This window comes from Esox lucius, chromosome 22, assembly GCF_011004845.1.
Source record: "Esox lucius isolate fEsoLuc1 chromosome 22, fEsoLuc1.pri, whole genome shotgun sequence".
NCBI lineage: Eukaryota > Metazoa > Chordata > Actinopteri > Esociformes > Esocidae > Esox > Esox lucius.
Window position 1 is genome coordinate 1,286,080 of NC_047590.1, and position 19,069 is coordinate 1,305,148.

At 41.5% G+C, this 19,069-nt stretch overlaps 2 protein-coding genes across 6 annotated transcripts; both read left to right on the plus strand.

Annotated features, from left to right (window-relative positions):
• Positions 1 to 686: 686 nt before the first annotated feature.
• On the plus strand, positions 687 to 11,497 carry arl13b (ADP-ribosylation factor-like 13b). 4 transcript variants are annotated; one of them, XM_029116783.2, is made up of 10 exons: positions 687 to 1,497; positions 4,061 to 4,131; positions 4,212 to 4,317; positions 4,526 to 4,669; positions 4,960 to 5,065; positions 5,470 to 5,672; positions 5,750 to 5,864; positions 6,079 to 6,340; positions 8,075 to 8,143; positions 8,981 to 11,497. In XM_029116783.2, the coding sequence occupies exons 1-10, from the start codon at positions 1,439 to 1,441 to the stop codon at positions 9,058 to 9,060; spliced, it is 1,215 nt and encodes a 404-aa protein (XP_028972616.2). In that variant the 5' UTR covers positions 687 to 1,438; the 3' UTR covers positions 9,061 to 11,497. The 4 variants fall into 4 exon arrangements, with proteins under 4 accessions (XP_028972616.2, XP_028972617.2, XP_010885085.3 ...); XM_029116784.2 differs by having other exon boundaries at positions 9,208 to 11,497; XM_010886783.5 differs by having other exon boundaries at positions 6,082 to 6,340.
• Positions 11,498 to 11,620: 123 nt separating this feature from the next.
• Positions 11,621 to 14,540, plus strand: nsun3 (NOP2/Sun RNA methyltransferase 3). Of its 2 annotated transcripts, none has more exons than XM_010886780.2 (6): positions 11,621 to 11,847; positions 12,378 to 12,451; positions 12,603 to 13,141; positions 13,285 to 13,439; positions 13,746 to 13,873; positions 14,059 to 14,540. In XM_010886780.2, exons 1-6 carry the CDS (start codon positions 11,740 to 11,742, stop codon positions 14,366 to 14,368), a joined length of 1,314 nt encoding a protein of 437 aa, XP_010885082.1. In that variant the 5' UTR covers positions 11,621 to 11,739; the 3' UTR covers positions 14,369 to 14,540. The 2 variants fall into 2 exon arrangements, with proteins under 2 accessions (XP_010885082.1, XP_034145495.1); XM_034289604.1 differs by lacking the exon at positions 11,621 to 11,847 and adding an exon at positions 11,857 to 12,016.
• The last annotated feature ends 4,529 nt before the right edge of the window (positions 14,541 to 19,069 follow it).

The window sequence follows — 19,069 nt, forward strand, 5'->3', positions numbered from 1 at the left end:
TGATCTAGTTCTTAATTAATAGAATATAAGACTTAAAATGTAAAACATGCATATATAAAATGAGTAATTTAGCAGATTCTCAAGACTGACCAATTACGTAAGTAATGTTTAAACACACAGTTGTTGCAAAGTATTATTTTGTCATTCATATACAAAGGTTGAAACTAACTTTATAAAAACAGGCTATTATTAGATTGTAGACAAAATATTAGACTTTCATATTAGTACCAATATCAGAGTAATAGGGGTAAATTCTTGTTGATTTAATTACAGCAATACTTGAATAATTCAGTGTGAATTAAAATGTAATAAAAATAACAATCAATAAAAATAAAACATGTTTTAAGGTATGTAACTATTTAAAAGGAATGTGTTTCTTTGAAAAGTACAGTAATTGAATGCATTATTCTAATATACCACTGACTCTCTCCTTGATTCATGTTAGAGTTGTCGTGTTCATTATTTATTTTATATTAGAACTATTGTTTAATTTATGTACAATAAAGGAAATACAACAGCTATTAAAACGCTGTATGCCAGATACGATATGTGTTTCTATGGTTACTGGTTAAGAACAACACCCAGGTAATATGGCTGACCAATTGGTCCATTCCAATGTATACGGGCTCTATGAAATCAGCCTATCTAGCACTGTAATATCTATGGACACAACCACGGTTCCGCAATCCGCAGCCATAGCAGCGAAACGCGGTGGCGTAAACAAAGCGGATTTCAGGAATTTCTTTCTCTCTGAAGATATCTTTCCGAACGAAAATTACAATTACCATTTAAATAGGGTCGATTTCAACATAGGTTTGTTTATATAAAGTGAGCTGTATGAAAAGCTGGATCGAGAACAACTATAACGCAATTGACTGTTTACTTTTTCAGTTATAACGCCAACATTCGATAGCTATGTAGCTACTGCATAGATCGCGTGCTAACGTCTTCAGACTAGACGGTAGTTAGCAGTAAGTTAACGCGAGCTAGTAGCTGGTTACGTCTCCATCTGTTGCACAAAATGTGAACCAGCTAAACATAATGTCGTTTATTCATCTACTTCACAATAATTGTCAAATGTCGCTAATTTAAAGACTATCACATATTTGTCTAACGTTACGTGTGTACTGTACTACATGTCATGTAATTTAGTTAAATCAAAGTTAACCTTTGTTAAACAGCTAGCTAATTTGCTTGAGCTAACTAACGTTCCAAGTGTTAGCTAGACTGGCCAACGGCTTATTGAGGATGTCTTTTTAAGTATTAACTTGACAATCAGCGATGCCAAAGAATGACACTTTTTTGGCCTTTGGGCCTTTTTCATTCAGTTGTATGAAGATAATGTGTAGCTGAGATTCCGACTACTGGTTGCTGTGTTTATATATTTCGCTTAGCTGCATGAGCCCCCTTTTCTATAGTTACCTGAGTTTGGACTGCAATGTTTAGTTTGATGGCGAATTGCTGCAACTGTTTGAAACGCTGGCGGCAGCCCGCAAGGTGAGTAAATTACATATATACCCTGTACTACTAATGTATCTAGCTAGTTAGATAAGCTCATTTTATTTTAATATCTCCCCCACAACTGTAAAATAGCCGATCACTGCCCTGCATTGCTTCTTGTTATCCGTAGACTATCGTGTTATATCACCAACAGGTGTCTGTAGCCTGCTGCTTGTGCAACCCGAATGGTGCTCTTTCTCCTACACACACCGAGCTATGTCAGAACTGCTAACTGACTTTGGTACCAAACTGAAAGCTCTTGTGGACTTAACGCTTAATACAGGCATGGCGAAATATAAGTTATATACACACAAGGAAATTGTCTGGAAGACTTCTTGATTTAAAAAAAGGTGTCGTAAGAAAGCTACAGGATTATATAAGTAAAGCATGGATACCCTGAGTAGAATACAAGGCTCTGAATATTGTAACAGTATTAAAATGAGACAATATAACATTTAAATTTAGAAAAACAGAGCAGTTACATGTTTAGTACTTTCAAATAACATCCTTGTTTTATGAATTTAAAGTTAAAATAAATTGCATCATTTAAATCCACTGCAGGTGTTTCCCGGAGTTAATGGGTTTATTGGGTTTATATAACCCCTTGTCACTCTCTCAAAGTTACCCTATGAGTTTCATCAGCAACATGTGACAATGGAGAGCAGTCCATACAAATCTGTAGGGCAGAGAGGCTGGTTTGGGATTCACAGACTATTTAGGTGAAGTAGAGCTCAGTACTTTCTGGTTACATACCACCCTCTGTTCTGTGAGTCAGCAAGTCAGTGGACCAAATCACAGCCTATTCCCTGTGCTGGCCCAAATCACTGCCTATTCCCTGAGCTGGCCCAAATCACAGCCTATTCCCTGTGCTGGCCCAAATCACAGCCTATTCCCTGTGCTGGCCCAAATCACTGCCTATTCCCTGAGCTGGCCCAAATCACAGCCTATTCCCTGTGCTGGCCCAAATCACTGCCTATTCCCTGAGCTGGCCCAAATCACAGCCTATTCCCTGTGCTGGCCCAAATCACAGCCTATTCCCTGTGCTGGCCCAAATCACAGCCTATTCCCTGTGCTGGCCCAAATCACAGCCTATTGTCTATGCAGGGCTCAGAGAATAAGGTTTAATTACAGCAGTAGTGCTTTGTATAGCCAATCCAGGGATGACAATTGGCTTTGGTAGTATCGGGGGAAAGACGTAATCCCATGTAAAAAATTAAAGAAGTAACCGTAGTCATCCTAAAAGTACAATTTTACCAATTTTCATTCAGTGGTTTAAACCTTACCCCTAGTCCATTGTAGACACATTCTCAAAGAAACAGAGTTTCACAATATTGTTTGAGTCTAGATATCTAGTCCTGATTTTCCCAACTGCCTGTTTAAATCAGTTCCTATAATTCCCACAATTCCGCTGTCTCTTAGTAGAAGGGGTGGTATCATGGCTAAGAGATGGAGATTGAGCCACTGCTAGCGTTCTTTGCTGGTAACAACACTCAACAGGGTTTCTACAATTATAAGGCAATGAGGAGATTCTGGGTCTCTCCCTTATGGGAAGCAAAATTCAGAGGGTATTGCATTTTTGTATTGTTTTAGTTTACTTTATTTAATCTTCTATAGATATCCAAATAATTAGCTAATTGTGTAACCCTGATTGTCAAATCCAAAATCCATGATAGGATTCTCATGGGATTAGGTAGCACATAACATCTGGAAAAAATCCAGATGTAACACTTTCTACATTGGATTGACCATTTATCATGTTAACATGTTCCACTTTTTGAAGTTGAAGTACATTATAATTGGACTACACAGTTCTGTTGCGTGAAATGAAATGTTTGGTGTGTTGACGGGCACTTGCTGTTCACTCAGATCTTTGTGGCTTTCTCACAGGCAACATATTAAACATGTCACTTATATAAGATGTTAATCTCATAATTAGTCCCCAAAGTTTTCAATTGTTAAAACTAAAAGTAATCCAAGCATCTTTAGGTGGCCCAATGCATTATGTTACTCTGACACTAAATGGTATTGTGAGACCGCTAAAGCCAGAGAATAACCTCCGAACAGGATTTGAACCTTCTATCCCGGGGATATCATCATTGTCTTAAAAGGGGGATGTACATTCTAGTAATTGTATCTATTTGTCTCACCTGCTGTCCAACACATTGAAAGGACAGGATTTACCTGGAGATCCCCAGCTAATCCTGATCTCTGGGCCATTGTGATGAGGGGGGAGAGGGTGCTATCATGGATTAGATCATTCAGTGATGAGGGCCTTATCCACTGGAGATGTTCAGAAAAGAAAGGTGGATTCAGGATGTTGGTTAACGTCTATTTGTTTATCCAACTTGATGATGAAGTCAGTATCTCAACCAACGGTGGAGGGAGAGAATGAGGTGTGGTGGCAACTGGCTCTAACCAACTGACTACACCAGGGTCAATCAGGCTGTTCTATACATTTTTCAGTGAAGACTGTCGTGGTCAATACTTGCTTGGGAAGTTCTTTAAGATTCCATCCGAAGATGCCGTCTCACATTGTGCCGTTGTCTTTTTTTTATGGAAGGAAAGTGACCCTGGTGATGGTGGGTCTGGATAACGCTGGGAAGACGGCTACCGTTCGAGGGATCCAGGGAGGTGAGAGCCCCTGGTGCCTGGACGCTCTACAGGAGGTGTGATGTAGTCACAGCTCTAACTCCTCTTCTGTTCCACCACAGAGAATCCAGAGGACGTGGCTCCTACGGTTGGCTTCTCCAAGGTAGATCTGAAGCAGGGGAAGTTTGAGGTCACCATCTTTGACCTGGGAGGAGGGAAGAGGATCAGGTATTACAGGGTTCCTTCATGCCCTTCACAAAAGCACTTTCTTTTCTTACTGGAATTGATTCTGCTGATAGTGGCTCTTTCAAAAGAATAGTCTAGTTGAAATGATGGCATTGTGTTGTCTTTCATTGTCTTGGTTTCCTAACTTCGCTGAATACACTTAATCACTCTGTTAAATGACTGAGATGTAAGGTCATGTGAATGTTGTCAGGGGCATCTGGAAGAACTATTACAGTGAGTCCTTTGGGGTTGTGTTCGTGGTGGACTCCAGTGATGTTAAGAGAATCCAGGAAACCAGAGACACCATGGCTGAGGTCCTCCAACACCCCCGCATTGCTGGGAAACCGGTCCTAGTGTAAGCGTGTCTGTGTCTCTGTCTCTGTCTGATATATAAACTTGGTGTGTTTTTGTGTCTCTGTCTGATAGCATTTTAGTCATCCACACAAAATGGGTATTTTGAAAAAACATTTCTTACTGAATATCTCATTCAGGCTTATTGACTGATGGTGGGCAGGCTTAGAGGAGGGAATATTTGTTATCCCAGATTTGTGTCAATAACGTGGCTTTGTCACTTCACTACATGACAAACACACCACAACACAGACTGTCTGACAACAGTTTTTGACCTCACTATCGATCCCTCAGATTGGCTAACAAGCAGGATCGGGACGGGGCATTGGCTGAGGCAGACATCATTGAGAACCTGTCATTGGAGAAGCTGGTCAACGAGAACAAGTGTCTTTGTCAGATTGTGAGTGCTGCTAGGTTTCTGGGTATTACACCACACATCAGATTGGTTCACAGTCTAGTACCTTTTCCTACCAATATGTTGTATTTGGTTTCGCTTTTGACAGGAAAATAATTAGACAAAGGTCTCTTGTTCAAATGTGCCCGTTAATTAAAAGAACAGCAACATATCAATGCTATATTAAAAGTAGATGTATGTCTTTTAAGTCACCACTTGAAGATTCTGATGTGCCTATAAACTCTTTAGTTGCTTCAAACTGTAAAACTTCAAAGAACCACTTATTTAAGTTTTTGTGACATTGGGCCTGTCTGTCTTTCTAACATGTGTCTCTACCTGTCTGTCTTTCTGCATGTCTCTACCTGTCTGTCTTTCTACCATGTCTCTACCTGTCTGTCTTCCTGTTTCAGGAGCCTTGCTCAGCTGTCCTGGGATATGGCAAGAAGACAGACAAGTCCATCAGAAACGGCTTGAACTGGCTGCTGAACAACATTGCTAAAGACTATGAAGCCATCTCTGAACGAGTCCAGAAGGACACCGCTGAACAGAAGGCTCAGGAGGAACAGGAGAAGAAGGAGAGACAGGAGAGAGTACGAAAGATACGAGAAGAGAGGTGAGGGAAGGCGGAGAAGGAGGAGAAAAGTGTTTGAAGTGAGGAGCTGAATGACCATTGTTTCCTGGTCCTTCCAGAGACCGTCAGGAGAAAGAGGAGGCGGAAAGGGAGGGACGGACACTCCAGGAGGAGGGACCAGACAACCCTGCCATGCCCAGCCCTTTCCAGCCAATTGGAAACGTCATCAACGAGGTGTGTTCCACACTCAGCCAATCAGGATCACCTGTCAGTGACTGGTTGTGGATGCGGTTGAACTAGCGTGCGTCTCAGACATGTTAAATAACCTGCAGTGTTACTCATCATTCTGTGCAACATTCCAGCCAGTGGAACATGCTGTCTCCTCTGGTAGGGGTTTTGGTGAATGAGGTCCGTTTGGACGTTCTGTCTGTGTTGTTCTACTGTTCAGCAGAATGAAGAGAAGTTCAAGGAGGAGAAGAAGAGGCAGAGAGAAGGAGGGCCGGAGGGAGGAGCCGGTAATATCAGCGAAGAAGAGCAGGAGGAGGAAGAGGAGGACAGCGAGAGACAGACACCAGAGAGCAGGGCAGCCCCCCCTGACCAGACCAAAAAGAAGACCAGGAAGTTGAGACTGAAAAGAAAACACAGAGTTGACCCTCTGACAGACCAGACTGCTCTGGAGAGCCCCCCCCCTCCTCCCCCACCTCCACCTGGTGAGAACACACACCTGTTTATTATATACAGGGAGGGAAAAAGTATTTGATCCCCTGCTGATTTTGTACGTTTGTCCACTGACAAAGAAATGATCAGTCTGTAATTTTAATGGTAGGCTTATTTGAACAGAGAGAGACAGAATAACAACACAAAAATCCAGAAAAAAAAATGTAATATATTGATTTGCATTTTAATGAGTGAAATAAGTATTTGATCCCCTCTCAATCAGAAAGATTTCTGGCTCCCAGGTGTCTTTTATACAGGCAACGAGCTGAGATTAGGAGCGCACTCTTAAAGGGAGTGTTACCTGTATAAAAGACACCTGTCCACAGAAGCAATCAATCAATCAGATTCCAAACTCTCCACAACATCACTGCATCAAAGGGACGATGGACGGGGCCATGTTCCGTCAAATCTTGGGTGAGAACCTCCTATCCTCAGCCAGGGCATTGAAAATGGGTTGTGGATGGGTATTCCAGCATGACAATGACTCAAAACACACAGCCAGGTCAACAGAGGAGTGGCTCAAGAAGAAGCAAATTAAGGTCCAGGAGTGGCCTAGCCAGTCTCCAGTCCTTAATCCCATAGAAATGTGGAGGGAGCTGAAGGTTTGAGTTGCCAAACGTCAGCCTCGAAACCTTAATGACTTGGAGAAGATCTGCAGAGGAGTGGGACAAAATCCCTCCTGAGATGTTTGCAAACCTGGTGGCCAACTACAAGAAATATCTGACCTCTGTGATTGCCAACAAGGGTTTTGCCACCAAGTACTAAGTCATGTTTTGCAGAGGGGTCGAATACTTATTTCACTCATTAAAATGCAAATCAATTTATAACATTTTTGGTATGTTTTTTTTTGTTGTTATTCTGTCTCTCGCTGTTCAAATAAGCCTACCATTAAAATTACAGACTGATCATTTCTTTGTCAGTTGGCAAATGTACTTTTTTCCCTCACTGTGTGGGCAGACTTTCTATGGACAGAAATGTATTCCCTTTCAGAATCCTGTTTTCCCTTCCGTCTAAAATTAATCCCAATCCCCTATTATAAACCTGACCTCAATTATAAATCAATCAATCACTTATTTATAAAGCCTGAAATACATCAACACTTGTCACAAAGTGCTTTACCAAACACCCAGCCTGAAACCCCAAGGAGCAAACAACAACAGTGTTGAAGCACAGTGGCTAGGAAAAACTCTCTAAGAGGGGCCAAAATTTAGGAAGAAACCTAGAGAGGAACCAGGCTCAGTTGGGTGACCAGTCCTACTGAGTGTGTGTGGGGGGGGGAGGGGGGGGGTCAGCAGATTGGCAGCTCGAATCATCAGATCTCGTCTTGATCTGCAACACAACCAGGAGGACTTTGGACGGGGACATCAACGAGTCTTTCACGTTTGGAATTTCTGAGGTGTGGTTCAAGACCTCATCTCCTTCTGAGTTAAATGGAAAGCAGGAGACAAGAGAATGTAGAGAGTGCATTCCTTAGGCCCCAGGGTTACAATGGAGAAGGAGAACTGCCCCCCCCCCCCCCGACACATTAATATAGCAGCGATAAACCTTGGGGCTGAGACATGGGGGTCCAGTAACACTGTGCCCCTATTCCTAACTACCAGTCTGCATGTTAACGAACCATCTTGTTTAAAATATTTCCTAACAAATGAAATGCCATATTATACTGTCATTTCAGTTGGATCAGTATTAACTAACACATGCAATGCTATATTATGATGTCATTTTAGTTGGATGGGCGACTCCCAAAATGTCTAGGCTTCCCAAATTGGAGCCTCTTGGAGATACGAGACGATCTGGTAATTTTATTTGAAGTTGACTAGACCTGTTGACTATTGTATGTTAACTACTAATTACCAACCATCTCTTCTCCTGCATGTTGAACACTAATTACCAACCATCTCTTCTCCAGCATGTTGACCACTAATTACCAACCATCTCTTCTCCAGCATGTTGACCACTAATTACCAACCATCTCTTCTCCTGCATGTTGATGAACCATCTTGTTTTAAAGTTACTTTCTACAATGGGTTTGGCTGTTTTTACACACTGTAAGGTCAAATAACATTCTGAAATAGTAAAATGACAACTTCACTATGCACAATGTTGTTTGACCTTACAGTGTGTAAATATCATAGAAAACAATAAAAAACATTTTGACTGCACTAGTACTTGTAACTGAGTAACCACTAACTACTAACAAACTGTCCATCAGTCCCTTTCCAGAGAATCCCAGCCAATATGCTCCCAACCTGCTCTGATTTTAATTGACATGGAAGCAGCGGTACCTAACTGTTCATACTAGGGATCCATTGTCCCTATCAGACCCACCCCATCGGTGTCCACAGATCATGTTTGGAATCCAATGATCTCTTTCTAATAACTGTATTGATGATACATTGACTCCCAGTCTTTCATCTGCATGTTTCCTACATGAATCCACTGTCTTGTTATATTCAGTCACCTTTGTGTCCCTGCATAATGAATGCATGGTTGTTGTGTTGTCTGGGTTCTACTGCAGTGCAAAATCAAACAAAGCCTTTCTAATTACAGAAGTCCATAGCCACCCTTTGATGTAGCTAATGTAGAACTCTCCTTTCCTCCTCCTCTCTCCTCCTGTCTTCATTCTCCCGCAGAGTTCTTCGGCAAGCCCCTCCCTCCTGTCGCCAACCGCCTCCAACTACCTAACAGTGACACTCATGATGTCATATCCTAGCGACATTTATCCCCCATGGACCCCCCCCCCCCCTTTTCTAATTATCTTTCTCCATCCTTGCCAATAATTCAATTCAAGCTATGTTATTAGTCTCCTTAGGGACCCAGCCCCCCAATCACAGTTCTTTCCTGTGGTTTCTGTTTAAAGTGTTAGCTGTATAGAGTCTCCTCCACTGAACCACACCAGAAGACTGAGGGACCATCGCTGACCTGTCTGGGCCTCAGGCTCATGGAACCAGGATGATGCAGCATCACTTTCCACCCAAACAAGAAGAAAATTGACTGGAATTAATTGGGAATACCTGAACTCTTCTAATGAGAAACATAAGAGGGATTAGGGAATTCCTGAACTCTTCTTAAAAGGGATTAGAAAATTCCTGAACTCTTCTAAGGAGAAACATGAGAGGGATTAGGGAATACCTTAACTTTTCTAATGAGAAACATTCGAAACATAAAACGGATTAGGGAATACCTGAACTATTCTCATTAGAAACACTAGAAAACATCAAACGGATTAGGGAATACCTGAACTATTCTCATTAGAAACACTAGAAAACATCAAACGGATTAGGGAATACCTGAACTCTTCTAATGAGAAACACTAGAAACAAGATGGATTAGGGAATACCGGAACTCTTCTAATGAGAAACACTAGAAACATGAAATGGATTAGGGAATACCTGAACTCTTCTAATGAGAAACACTAGAAACATGAGATGGATTAGGGAATACCAGAACTCTTCTAATGAGAAACACTAGAAACATGAGATGGATTAGGGAATACCTGAACTCTTCTAATGAGAAACACTAGAAACATGAGATGGATTAGGGAATACCAGAACTCTTCTAATGAGAAACACTAGAAACATGAGATGGATTAGGGAATACCTGAACTCTTCTAATGAGAAACACTAGAAACATGAGATGGATTAGGGAATACCTGAACTCTTCTAATGAGAAACACTAGAAACATGAGATGGATTAGGGAATACCTGAACTCTTCTAATGAGAAACACTAGAAACATGAGATGGATTAGGGAATACCTGAACTCTTCTAATGAGAAACACTAGAAACATGAGATGGATTAGGGAATACCAGAACTCTTCTAATGAGAAACACTAGAAATATGAGAAACGTTTTCTGTGGCAAAATGTTTTTCCACAGTGTGCCGCAATGAACACAGAGGACCGAAGCATCTGTTTAAAGACTGATAAATGTAGCTGCGATAAAGACTATGAATAGTATTTTATATACAGTTTATGAAACAGTTTGTTAGTTGGCCTATCTTTTGTGTTCATTGGTTTAAGCATCTTCCCTTGATGCTGAAATGCAGTCTATTTGTTGTTTTATATTGATAAAATATATGTATTGATGTAAAATCTTACCAATATTGTCAGTATTATGCATTCATGTGCACATATACAGTATGTGTATATACTCCCCCACACTATCTTTTAAATAAATTAATCTTTGAGTGCCAAATGGCACCCTATTCCATCGGTATGCCTGGTAGTAGTTCACTATAGGGATGTAGTGTAATTTGGGCTGCACTCTGTTTTCACATAATTGTTTTATAAGAGGGCTTTATGACAACACGAGCTGCATCTACTGTGCTCATTAATTCTAACTCAACTCGCAGTGTTTTACTGACCTGGGGTCAACTGTCTCCTCACCCAAGTAGCTTTCAATAATGACACTCAAATAATATGTTGACCGTTGGTTTTGTTCTGTAAATTGCATAGCACGGCCCTGGTGGTGCTTTCTTCCCTAACTGTAGAGCACAACTTGTTGCTAGAGTCCCCGATGCTCAGGTCATAAATTGTGCTCTATAAAGGGATTACAATGCAACCAAGGTCTCAGATGAGTTGTTCATATTCCTGGCTTTGTACATTTAAACAGTTTGTTTTATGTGCACTCAGAAAGGGCTATTACCAGTCATCTTCATGGTTTATTTCAGATGCTACAAGATTTTCTCGGCTTTCTCACTGTTGCTGGAGGCATTGTTCTGTCACATATGAGACCAATCCTGGATCTGTCTGAAATGTTTAGCTGACTTATGATACCCATGTTAAACATGACTACACCAACAGGTCTGAGATCAGGGTAGCTTTGTGTCTCATCTAGAAGCCTGTGTTGTTATGGGCTCCAGTTACATTGCTGCAAAAAAAGTCCCAAAATTGATTATTTTTTATATAAAGGAGATTAGATTTTTAATTTGAGGGAATATACGTTTTATGACATGGTGTCTACCAATGACCATAACATTGTACCTAAAATGCATGGAACAATTTTTATTTTTTACTAGTAAAGCTGTCTTTCCTACCCTCTTGAGTCTGTACTCAATTACATCCTATGATAATGTACCTTTGGCTGTATTGAGGACATTTAGGTAACTATTTATAACTATTTGTTCTTGCAATTTCATAATACTGTTTTTTTTTTTTTTTTATGAAATAATATTAAATGGTAATAACAAAAAACTTGTACCCGTATCTGTTATTCTAGGAATTGCAACTTTGATGTTGCGTATTCTGCTGGGCATTTCAGGAACGGAGTTTTGAAATGGATAAGGGGGACAGTAACAACAGACGGACACTTATACAGAGTTCCAAACAACATGAATAGAAATGTCAGTTTGGGTTTAAATTCAAAACGGAGTAATTATTATAGGTTTACGAAATGTTAAGACGTTTAGGATCGTCGAGATTACTTTCGTGCAACTTATCTAGTGGTCCCGACCATGGACAGGAACTGTCGAGAGAGACGCGAAAAGTTCCTACCAAACAGGTATGGCTGAATTCATCAAGAATACACAAACGTGCCAAATCACGTGTTTTCGTTCATATTTCTTACAAACGCTGCGATTTGATTACTCTCGATGCGAGCGCTGAAATATCAGCCCTATTCAGTTTCAACGAAGGTGGTCGAGGGGACTGGATAGCGCAGCGTACAAAAGGTGGGAATTAAGAAAGTGTTCGGATCCTCGGAGTAGACGCGCATTGGTTTTGTCACCCGTACGTTTTCAACCCTTCAGTTATTATCGTGTGAATAAATTGCACATATGGAATGAACTTATTCTTATAGTAAAATGTTTTAGCCTTTTCTTAACAGACGCTTCTTTTGTACAAACAGGCTATGCACAAGACTTAAAAAATAAATAAGTACTGCAAATTCTGGCTGTCCTGATTATCTCATGTACAGTAATATAAATGGAGCCCGCAATTGCAAGCTGCTAGTTACACCACACACATACACACACAGGATTGCCAAGGGCCAATGTTGGAGCATTTATTTCTCTTTTTTCTTTGCCCACACAGGTGTGCAACCTCATATTGGACCATTTTGACAAACAGTACACAGAGGAACTTGGTCCAATATGGCCCTCGACAAGGTATGCAAACCAGTAGCTAGTTACTTAGTACACCAAGTTCATAAAGGTGGCATTCCGGTTGGCAACATGAATTATGGGATTGCTTATGGTGAGAAGTACCCATGCTGTTACCTATCTGTTTCTCAAGCTGCCTGTTTCCTTCCGTCTCCAGGGCTGTGTTACTGAATCCTGGGTGCTGGCAGTATGGAGTCATGCTAAACCGTTTCACCTCTGTATCAGAACTCAAACGACGCCTCCAGGGGCATGGCTTCACTCCTCTACTGCCCCACCCCAACTCACCTTCAGCCGTGTCTCCCGCTCCCACCCCACACCTCCCCCCAACACCACAGATCCACTCCTCACAGCATCATCTGTCCTTTACGGAGACATTTCCTAATTATGCTGACATCTCTCTTCCCCAGCCTAACGCCGTCATTTCTCAACCTTATTCTCTTGACGACTCTCTCCACCAGCTGAACACTGGTCCCCACCCCTTTCCTTCTCCATCCCTGCAGTGTTTCATCCACCCGTCCGCAGTGCGTTTCCCATCTCCTCCCCACCGCCAGGGCCAGCTGAAGCCCTACTACCTTCTGAATGCTGCCTCCCTGCTCCCAGTGCTGGCCCTGGGGGTAAAGGATGGGGACAGGGTCCTGGATCTCTGCTCTGCTCCTGGGGGGAAGGCCCTGGCTATAATACAGGCTGCTAACCCAGGTCAGGCACTGTGGGAAACAGGACACTTCTGATTATACAGACATTTTGTGTTTTAAAGGTCTTTTCCTGGTTTTACTAATGATTTGGTTCCCAGACAATTACTTGTTAAAGCTGGTATCTTGAATCAGTTGTTTGTTTCTCAGCACTGTTGTGTTGCAATGAAGTGGATCCACACAGGCGTGATTGGCTGGCGAAAACCCTAGAATCTTTCATCCCCCAATCATTGAGTAGCGCTATTACAGTATCCAATCAGGATGGGCGGATCTTTGGGCAGACAGAAGCAGGAATGTATGACAAGGTGAGAAATGAAATGTTAATTTCTTTTCCCCTTGTATCAGACATGTCTTTAAGTCACTTCAGACAAGTCCAAGTCAAGTCTTAAGTCTTTTAAGCACTACAGGGTTTATTAATAGTCTATTAGTCCAAAGCAAGTCCTTTCAACTTAAGATGCACTTTCAACAAACAAAAAAATCCCGAAGTGGAGGCATTTATTAAACCCCCATTCCCCCAGTGGACGTCACTCCAAGAAAGTGTGTAGGGGATCAGGGTTGGTTTTATGGTACCTCTCTCCCGATCCTCACATCTTAATCTCTCCTCTCCTCAGGTGCTGGTGGATGCTCCGTGTTCTAACGACCGCAGCTGGCTGTTCTCCTCGGGGGGCGGCGAGCAGCGAGGTTGTCTGAGACTGAAGGAAAGGGCCAGACTGCCCACACTGCAGATGGAACTACTCAGGTAGCAGATTCTCACAAAAACAGTTTGAATACATTTCTAGGAAACAACATGTTGTCCAGTAATTTCTTGTGTGATGTTTATGTTGGTTGTTGAACAAGCACATTCCCTCTCTTTTACTCTCTCTGATGTTACTTCCTGTTTAGCCCTTGAAGGCTGATGTCAGAACCATTTTGCATGTCCTTCAGGTCTGCTCTGGCTGCAGTGCGTCCAGGGGGTGTGGTCGTCTACTCTACCTGCACACTGTCACGCTCTGAGAACCAGGACGTAGTGAAGGCGGTCCTAAATACCTTTCCAGGGGCGGAGCTTGATGATTTGGAGGAGGAGGTAGTCCTTCCACTGCAGCAACACTTCACATTTGCCCCTCCCTGCCGACCCCATGCCTTGTTAAGCCCAACCCTGTTAGGTCACACCCCCTCATGTGGCCTGCTGGTGGTTCCACATCCGGGTCAGACCTGGGGGCCGATGTTTCTGTCACGCATCAAAAGAACTCACTGACTTCCTGTTGCACATCAAGAGGATTTACTGACTTCCTGTGATACAAGATTTACTGACTTCTGGTTACTTATCAAGCCTCCTTTTTATGGATGAGGTGGTATTTGGGAGGAAAGAAATTGTGCGTGATGGCCGTTGACGATTAGCCCCATGGCAATAAAAATGCACTACTACACGTTACGATAATTATGGGGCTTTTTCCTGCTCATGCATTTTCATTTTGACGACAGTTTGTCATTAGCAGTAAGCTAAAACCTACTGCAGGAGGACAGCTTCTTTCCTAGGTATATTTTTATGCAACATTTCCTCACAGTTTGGTCAGACCTTTTAGCCGTGTGTCTTCCTGCTTCTGCTCTCTGGATGTAGAGAATGTCTCAACACTCTCCTCTGTGAATCAATCAAATTCAATCAATCAAATGTATTTATAAAGCCCTTTTTACAACAGCAGTTGTCAATAAGTGCTTTTACAAAAACACCCGACCTTAAACCCCAAGGAGCAAACAACAGTAGTGTTGGATTTCAGTGGCTAGGAAAAACACCCTAAGAAGGCCAAAATTTAGGAAGAAACCTAGAGAGGACCCAGGCTCAGAGGGGTGACCAGTCCTCTCCTGGCTGTGCCGGGTGAAATATTAAGAGTCCAATTGGAATAATTAATAAATGCATGTGGGCTATATCCAAAGTCAATTTAAAAAATCAGAAGCATGACCAACGTGAACCACATCAAATTCAATATAAGCAGGTTGTACAATTAAACGTGGAATAAAACTGTTCTTAAACTGGGTAACAGAAGAAGTGATACCATCGGAATATATTTCCTCCTCACTAACTAATGTACAGGTTAGGACCGTTGGGGTCAGTTCCATTTCTAATGTACAGGTTAGGACTGTTGGGGTCAGTTCCATTTATAATGTACAGGTTAGGACTGTTGGGGTCAGTTCCATTTCTAATGTGCAGGTTAGAACTGTTGAAGTTAGTTCCATTTCTAATGTACAGGTAATTGAGAAAGTACATACAAATTCTCCATGCTGAAAAGCGTTAACCAGATTTGAGTGTTCACTCAGAATTAAATGGGGTTGAATGTAAACCACTGTTGTTTTGTCTGGTGGAAATCCACTCCGAAATGAGGGACATCAATGAAGAAGCATGAATCTACCATTGAATGACAGACAGGCCACACCAGGTTTTATACAGAGGAGAAATGCATCTCACAGGAGACAATAACATTGTGTTCAGGCTGACAGATGTCTCATCCAACAACAGTATTCATTAATTGTACTCATCAGAGATAGGTACCTTGACAAATTCATGAATTAGTATGAATCCGTTAACTGTCGCTTTGAATATGATGGTCTGGAACTGATGGGTATGTATTTCTGACCAGGTTTGAAATAATACATGATAGTCAGGAAGCATAAAACTTGAAATGTTGCTAATTTATATTTTTACAACCATTTAACATGAAAGAAAGTTCTATGGCCAAAGAAGGTCAAAGGCCACTTATGGCAATGTTAACTGGGTTTATAGTGTTACAATAACACAATCATAAATGGTATTTGACCTTTCTTTTATGTTACCAGGGTACAATTGGCAATCTCTAAAGTACTTTCATCCCTCACATTCTGATTAATGGCCAATCAACTGCTATCTTCACATAAACAATAACCCACTTATTACCCAAGAGGAGCCTTTGAACCTTTCAATAGGAAGGTCCTTTTATGGATAAGAAGTTTGTCTCTAAGAAGTGACCAAATTGTCTTGTCTAAGATAAGTAAATTAATGCAATTTCCTTAGCATTAAGTGATTATTTCATATATAACAGAACTGAAAGTACAATGAAAAGTATTGTGTTTTAAAACCAGTGTTGTTGTTTTTTTGCTCGACCGTACCTTCGGGAGGTATTCTGACCCCTTCACCTTCTACACATGTTCTTGTGTTATGAACTTCATTTGTAATTGATTTAATATCTAGTTTTTTCTACACACAATACCCCATAATAACAACACGTTTTTAGAAATTTGTGAAACATATGATGTTACGTGTGCCGTTTTGGGGATAGTCTTGAAGGGGAGATGGTCACTTTTTACTGAGGCTGGTCGAGGAGATGTTGCAGCTTTTCCATTTGACAACAGTAGGTGGTCTGGTTTCTGTTTTTCAATATAAACTCGTAGGTTGTGCTTTTGTTCCAAACTAATTTCTGGTAAATAAATGTTCTGAAACTGCTTTTGGTTTTTATACACCTGAATCATGGAATGCCTTGCAAAGTAGTCTTGAGCTTAATAAGGTGCCCATAAGAAATGTTTTGTTAAATTACCTTTTTACTGTTACCAAATTTTTCTTAAATCGGCATCTCTACATGTATGGCAGCCATTCCATTCCAGTGTCTGTTAAATTCCAACACAGGCACACCTCCTTTTACTTAATGAGCGTCAGGTTGCTTCCATCCTGAACATTTCAAAGACAGTGGTTCATAAGAACAAGGTCAAGCAACAGACATTGGGGACAACAAAGCTACAGACTGGCCGAGGGCGAAAACGACTGTCCACTGACCGACATGACTGTCATGACCGTGGCAAACAGCAGCGGGGGTGAAGTGCACAACGAGGACGGTTCGAAACAGGCTCCTATAGGGCAGGGCTGATCTAGAAAAATCTAGAAAAAAGTCCTTCATCAATGAGAAGCAAAGAAGAGCCAGGCTGTAGTTGGCAAAACACCATAAGCATTGGACTGTAGAGGATTGGAGTAAGGTCATCAAATGTTCAGCTTTGCCCAACACCTGGTCGTCTAATGGTTAGACGGAGACCTGGAGAGGCCTACAAGCCACAGTGTCTCGCACCCACTGTGAAATTTGGTGGAGGATTGGTGATGATCTGGGGATGCTTCAGCAAGGCTGGAATTGGGCAGATTTGTCTTTGTGAAAGACACATTAATCAAGCCAAGTACAAGGTTATCCTGGAAGAACCCCTGCTTCCTTCTGCTCTGACAATTTTCCCCAACTCTGAGAATTGTTTTTTCCAGCAGGACAATGCTCCATGCCACAAAGCCTGGTCAATCAATGTGTGGATTGAGGATCACCACATCAAGACCCTGTCATGGCCAGCCCAATCTCCAGACCTGAACCCCATTGAAAACCTCTAGATTTGATCAAGAGGAAGATGGGTGGTCACAAGCCATCAAACAAAGCCGAGCTACTGGTATAACAAACAAAGCCAGGACATCAATGTGACAGACTGGTGGAGAGCATACCAAGGCGCATGAAAGCTGTGATAAAAAATCAGGGTTATTCCACCAAATATTGATTTCTGAACTCTTCCTAAGTTAAAACATTAGTATTTTGTTGTTGAAAAATGAATATGAATTAGTTTTCTTTGAATTATTTGAGGTCTGAAAACAATGCATCTTTTTTTGATTATTTTGACCAGTTATTGTTTTCTACAAATAAATACTCTAAATGACAATATTTTTACTTGGAATTTGGGTGTAATGTTGTCAGTAGTTTAAAGAATAAAACAAAAATGTTCATTTTATTCAAACACATAGCTATGAATAGTAAACCCAGAGAAACTGATACTTTTCCAGTGGTCTCTTAATGTTTTCCAGAACTGTGTGTGTAAAAACATTCTTGTATCTTCATATCTTCTATATATTTATATATATATATATATATCCATCCATCATCTTCCGCTTATCCGGGGCCGGGTCGCGGGGGCAGCAGTCTAAGCAGAGATACCCAGACTTCCCTCTCCCCAGACACTTCCTCCAGCTCTTCCGGGGGGACACCGAGGCGTTCCCAGGCCAGCCGGGAGACATAGTCCCTCCAGCGTGTCCTAGGTCTTCCCCGGGGTCTCCTCCCGGTGGGACGAGACCGGAACACCTTCCCAGGAAGGCGTTCTGGAGGCATCCGAAACAGATGCCCAAGCCACCTCAGCTGACCCCTCTCGATGTGGAGGAGCAGCGGCTCTACTCTGAGCTCCTCCCGGGTGACCGAGCTTCTCACCCTATCTCTAAGGGATCGCCCAGCCACCCTGCGGAGAAAGCTCATTTCGGCCGCCTGTATCCGGGATCTTGTCCTTTCGGTCATGACCCAAAGCTCATGACCATAGGTGAGAGTAGGAACGTAGATTGACCGGTAAATCGAGAGCTTCGCCTTGCGGCTTGCCTTGCGTGTTTACTGTTATATATATAGATGTGTGTTTGTTTATGTTATGTGTGTTTGTTTTGTTATGACTAATTATTATTTTTTATTACTGCACAACTGCAAAATTCACTTATAGGTCTCTGTCTGAATTCCCAAATAAAAAACCTAATACATATTTAATAAATACATATTTAATTCTGGCAGACAGGGTATTTTGATGAACCCCCCAAAGACCAAACGGTTAACAGAACAATTATAATTATAACAAAAAGATCAGTAAGATTATAAAGAACCTAACTGCTCCACCAGCACTGGCCACTATATAACTGTATCTTTAGCAGATTTCACTATTAAAGAGGGGTGAAAGTACTGACACAAGAGTGCAGTTAATAGTTAAACTACAACCTTATTGTAAGTTCCATCACACACTGATCATGAGCAATTAAAGAAGCATAAGATTGTGTAAAGGGAACTATTCTGAGTATGAAACAAGAATAAGTATTAAAGAAGCATAAGATCGTGTAAAGGGAACTATTCCCAAGTATGAAACAAGAATAAGTATTAAAGAA